A 4,460-nucleotide genomic window follows, 5' to 3' on the forward strand; every position below is an offset into this window, starting at 1 on the left:
AATTGACTTGACGGCAATGGGTTTGGTTTTGGTTTTAATGCCTAGGATATTCATGTTTATGCGTTTCATTTTGTTTTTGATGATTTCCAATTTTCCTAGATTCATACTTTGTACATTCCATGTTCCTATTATTAATGGATGTTTGCTGCTGTTTCTTCTCATTTTGAGTCATGCCACATCAACAAATGAAGGTCTTGAAAGCTTGACTCCATCCACGTCATTAAGGTCAACTCTACTTTGAGAAGGCAGCTCTTCCCTGGTTATCTTTTGAGTACCTTCCAACCTGAGGGGTTCATCTTCCGGCACTATATCAATGTTCTGCTACTATTCATAAGGTTTTCACTGGTTAATTTTTTTTGAGAAGTAAACCGCCAGCTCCTTCTTCCTAGTCTATCTTAGTCTGGAAGCTCTGCTGAAACCCATCCACCATGGGTGACTCTGGTGGTGTTTGAATACCAGTGGCATAGCTTCCAGCATCACAGCAACACGCAAGCCCCTATATTAGGACAAATGGAGAGACGTGTAGGGGGGCTTTGGTTTAGGTAGAATAAACTATTTGTGGTTGTGTCCCTGAGTGTGTACATGTGTCTCTTTACCTATATGTCTCCCTGCACTTCTGTGAGGGTTCTTGTGCATATCTCAGTAGAGTCTCCCTTCAACTTATCAGCTGTGAGGCCATGGGCAAGTGAGTTAAAACATCAGAGCATCCATTTTCCTTGTCTGTATAATGTGAACAATAGAAACATCCACCAAAAAAAAAAAAAAAAATGGTTACTATGGTGACAAAATGAAACAATGCATATAAGGCCCAGTTTTGGTGTGCATGTGTTAAGCTATTATTGCTAAATGCCTTGTGTAAATTACTTAATTTCCCTGTGCCTCTGTTTCCTCACATGTAAAATGAGGCTAATACCAGAACCTCGTGTTGTTACGAGGATTAAAGAAGTTGATGCCTGTAAAGCGCTTTCTTGTTGTTATTGTTAGTTGCTGTGGAGTCGATTCCAACTCATGGCAACTGCATGTGTGCAGAGCAGAACTGCTCCATAGGGTTTGCAAGGCTGTGACCTTGAAATGGATCGCCAGGCCTGTCTTCTGAGGCACCTTTGGGTGGATTCAAACTGCCAACCTTTCTGCTAGTAGTTGAGCACTCAAGAGTTCGTGCCACCTAGGGACTCCTAAAGTACTCAGTACTGGGCCATAAATGTCAATCATTATAGTGCTTATTATCTTACAGTGTATGGATGCGTCTGGTTGAGACTCTCTGGGTTTGTGAATGTTCCTGTGCATGTCTCCCTACTCCTTTGTGTGTGTGTAGGTTTATACGGCCAGGCAGTCACCCTCTCTCAGGGTGGAGTTTGTTGTTGGCTCAAGCAGACACTCCCTGAGCCAGCTAGGGCCAGTGCTGGGGATGGAATTTCCATTAAGAATTAAGCAGGACTGCACTGGGAAGCCAGACAGACAGAGAGGAGGGGGCTGTGGGGAGGATGATCCAACTCTGACGTCCCTTGGGCGTCCTCAGTCCTGAACTGCCTGGGAGAAGGCCTCTGCCAGCTTTGCTTTAAGTCACAGGCCTTCCCGAGGCCATGGCCCAGAAGAATGGGCAGGAGGAGAGGAGCTGTTCTCAGGGGCCTTGGTAGGGAGCTTTGGAGGTGCTGCGACGACCAAGCTGACTGGAGGAATGCGGCGCCCCCCTGGAAATGGAGAGGCAGCCAGCAAAGCTCCAGGTGGCTGTGGCCTATGGGGTCGACAGGAGCCCAGGAGACTGGGCTGTGCTGTATGTATCTGTGTGTTGGGGAGTGGAGGGTGGGGGGCATTCATATTGACCTCCCCAAGGGAACATCTAGCAAACCAAGTCTGTTCCTACCTTGCCCTGAAACCCAGGCACAGAGTTTGGACCTGAAAATAAAAGATCTCTGAGGCTTTTTGCTAACATTTATCTTGTCTGTGATCTAAGCCTTGTTCTACTTCTAGTCTATTAAAAAAAAAAAAAAAGATCATCTTAGCTTTCCAGGCAGTTGTATATCTCTGACCTCATTTCATACTTTCAAAGACCTTGTGAGCCAGGCAGAGGTTATTATGAGTCCCATTGTACATATGTGAAAACTGAGGTTCAGGGAGGTTAAGCGACTTGTCCAAGGATACACAGCTAGGAAGGAGTAGAGGCAGGATGCAAAGCCAGGTCTCTTCTGATGACAAAGCCCTAACTGTTTTTATTATACCACCTGACCTTCCAAAACAGATTAAGAGAAGATTCCACAAACTCTGCCCATTTGAAGAAAGCTGCAGCCATTGGGTTAATGCCCAGACAGGTGGCTGACTGGAGGCCCCAAGCCCATCCCAGATCCTCAGACAACTCTAGCTGAGACAGGAACTGAAGCACCTCTCAAGGGACTGGACAGTAGAATCAGGCTGTTTGGATGGAGCCTGGGGTCAAGCTGGCTGGTCTAAGGGAAGAGACCTGGGCCACCCACAGGTCCAGGCACCCAGCGAGCTGAGGTGGGGTCTGAGTTAATGCCAGGGGCTGCTTTGTCCAGGGCCAGTGAGCAACAGACAGTTTCAGAAAAGGCCTGAAAAAGGGAACAGGGATTTTTAGCATCAAAGAAGAGAAGATCGAGGTGGGAGGTTGGAATGGTCACTATGATATGGAGATAGAACTGGTCTCCCTTCCCCTGAGTATATTTACCAGTCGCCCATTGAGTCGATTCTGACTTATGGCAGCCCCATGTGTGTCATAGTACAGCTAAGCTTCATAGGGTTTTCAATGGCTGATTTTTTGGAAGCAGATCGCCAAGACTTTCTCTGAGGCACGTCTGAGTGGCCTCGAACATCCAACCTTTCTGTTAGCAGCTGAGTGCTTAACTTATGCAGGGACTCTCCTGAACACATAGTGCAAGTAAATTGACTTAGTTTGCCTGAGAAGGATTGGGTGGCGAGGTGGGGAGGGTGGCGCTTTATGCTTTGGAACAAGGGCCAAGGGCGATGGAGAGAGGCTGCCTTTTTTCTTGGCGATCCCTAAGAATAGGTGGAGGCCTTCCAGGCCCACAGGATTCATGGCAGGGTGGAGGGAGTTGGATAGAATGACCTTGCAGCTTCCTTCCAGCTCAAGAATGCAACATTTCTGAGTTTTTGAGTTTGTGAATCAAGCTTCTTCTCTAGGCTTACACCATCTGACACAAAGAAATCCAGAGGTGGGAATTTGATGTGCCCCAAATTAGAAGTACTTTCTGCAACGTCCCCACCTCCTAATTTTTGGCAGGTCCATGATCTGGAGGATGACTTATGTGGGTGACTTAGTTTCCAAGGGAAGCACCTGTGGTGAGTAAACCAAATCGCATTCCAGGCACTTGGGGGCTGCTCAAAGTGAGGCGGCTCCCTTCGCAGAACATGTGAACTGACCCCAAATCCCTCCCGGTTTTGTTTCAGCGCCAAGGGAAACGATCGCCGCACATTCCCTTTCCCTCTCCAGATGTTGGCATGCGGGGCACATGTGGGCGCCCCGGCCAGGACGGCTCCGCGGCTCCAGGAGTTATTACCCCGGGGGTGAGCCAGGTCTCTAATTAGGCCTGACCGCGTCCCCATTCCTGCGCTCCCCACAGAGGCGAGAGCGATGTTTCCACTGCCAGGGGCACCAAAATAGCCAGCGAGGCCCAGCTGAAACTCAGCAGTGGTGCCTGACGCGGGACAGAGGCTTGGCTGAAAGCACACTGTTGTTGAAGGTCCTTCAGAGCTTGCAGCCGTCTGGGAGCAGCTGAGAGGGCGGGCCGGAGCGGGGAGCGGGGTGGGGGCGGGGGGCAGCGGGCGGCCCCCAGGCCTCCGCCAGAGCGGGGCCACTTTGCTCACGGCCTCTGGAGCTCCAGCTGCGCCCTGCGCCCTGCTTGCACGCACTCTCACTGGCTCTCACGGTCAGAGTAAGTAGACACGCTCTACTGGTTGGATTCGGAGGCCAATGCTGGATCCGCCAGCCTAGAGGGGGACAGAGCATGTTTGTGACTATTTAGATAATAGGTGTAAATGTGTCAGTGTGAGTGCTTGTGAGTGGGGGGGGGTGTGACAGTGGGAGGGAGTTGTCTGGGCAGGTATGTCAGCATGTGGAATTTTCTAGCATGTGTCTGAGGATGTGAGTGTGTGTAGGGACCTGTGCATAGGTGGGGAAGGTCAGTGGGGGTGGAGTAGGCCCACAGGTGGCATGTGTGTCTGTGTGGCATGTGCTGCCCCTGTGTGGAAGGTGTCTGGGTGTGCAGAGGTGCATTAGTGTCTGTGGTAGGAAGGCTTCCACGTGGGGTGAGTTAATGTGTGGCTGGATGGATGTGTGAGAGTGAGCCAGTGAAGGCAGAAGCTGGGGGATAAGGAGTGTTATCTGAACTCTGACCTTCTGGGGTGAACTGACGTGTCCCCAGCTGGGGTGTCTTCTCTGTGGGTCATGTGGCTTTGGTTTCTTTGAGCAGGGTGAGAACACAGAG

At 50.2% G+C, this 4,460-nt stretch overlaps 1 protein-coding gene across 1 annotated transcript in view; it reads left to right on the forward strand.

Moving 5' to 3' along the window:
* The first annotated feature begins 1,632 nt into the window (after positions 1-1,632).
* The window catches only part of INSC (INSC spindle orientation adaptor protein), a 149,943-nt gene continuing 147,115 nt past the window's right edge, over positions 1,633-4,460 (forward strand). The window contains exon 1 of the mRNA XM_004369674.1: positions 1,633-1,774. Coding sequence (XP_004369731.1) covers positions 1,679-1,774 — 96 coding nt within the window. The 5' untranslated portion in view covers positions 1,633-1,678. The remainder of the gene's footprint in view (positions 1,775-4,460) is intronic.

This window comes from Trichechus manatus, unplaced genomic scaffold, assembly GCF_000243295.1.
Source record: "Trichechus manatus latirostris isolate Lorelei unplaced genomic scaffold, TriManLat1.0 scaffold00006, whole genome shotgun sequence".
NCBI lineage: Eukaryota > Metazoa > Chordata > Mammalia > Sirenia > Trichechidae > Trichechus > Trichechus manatus.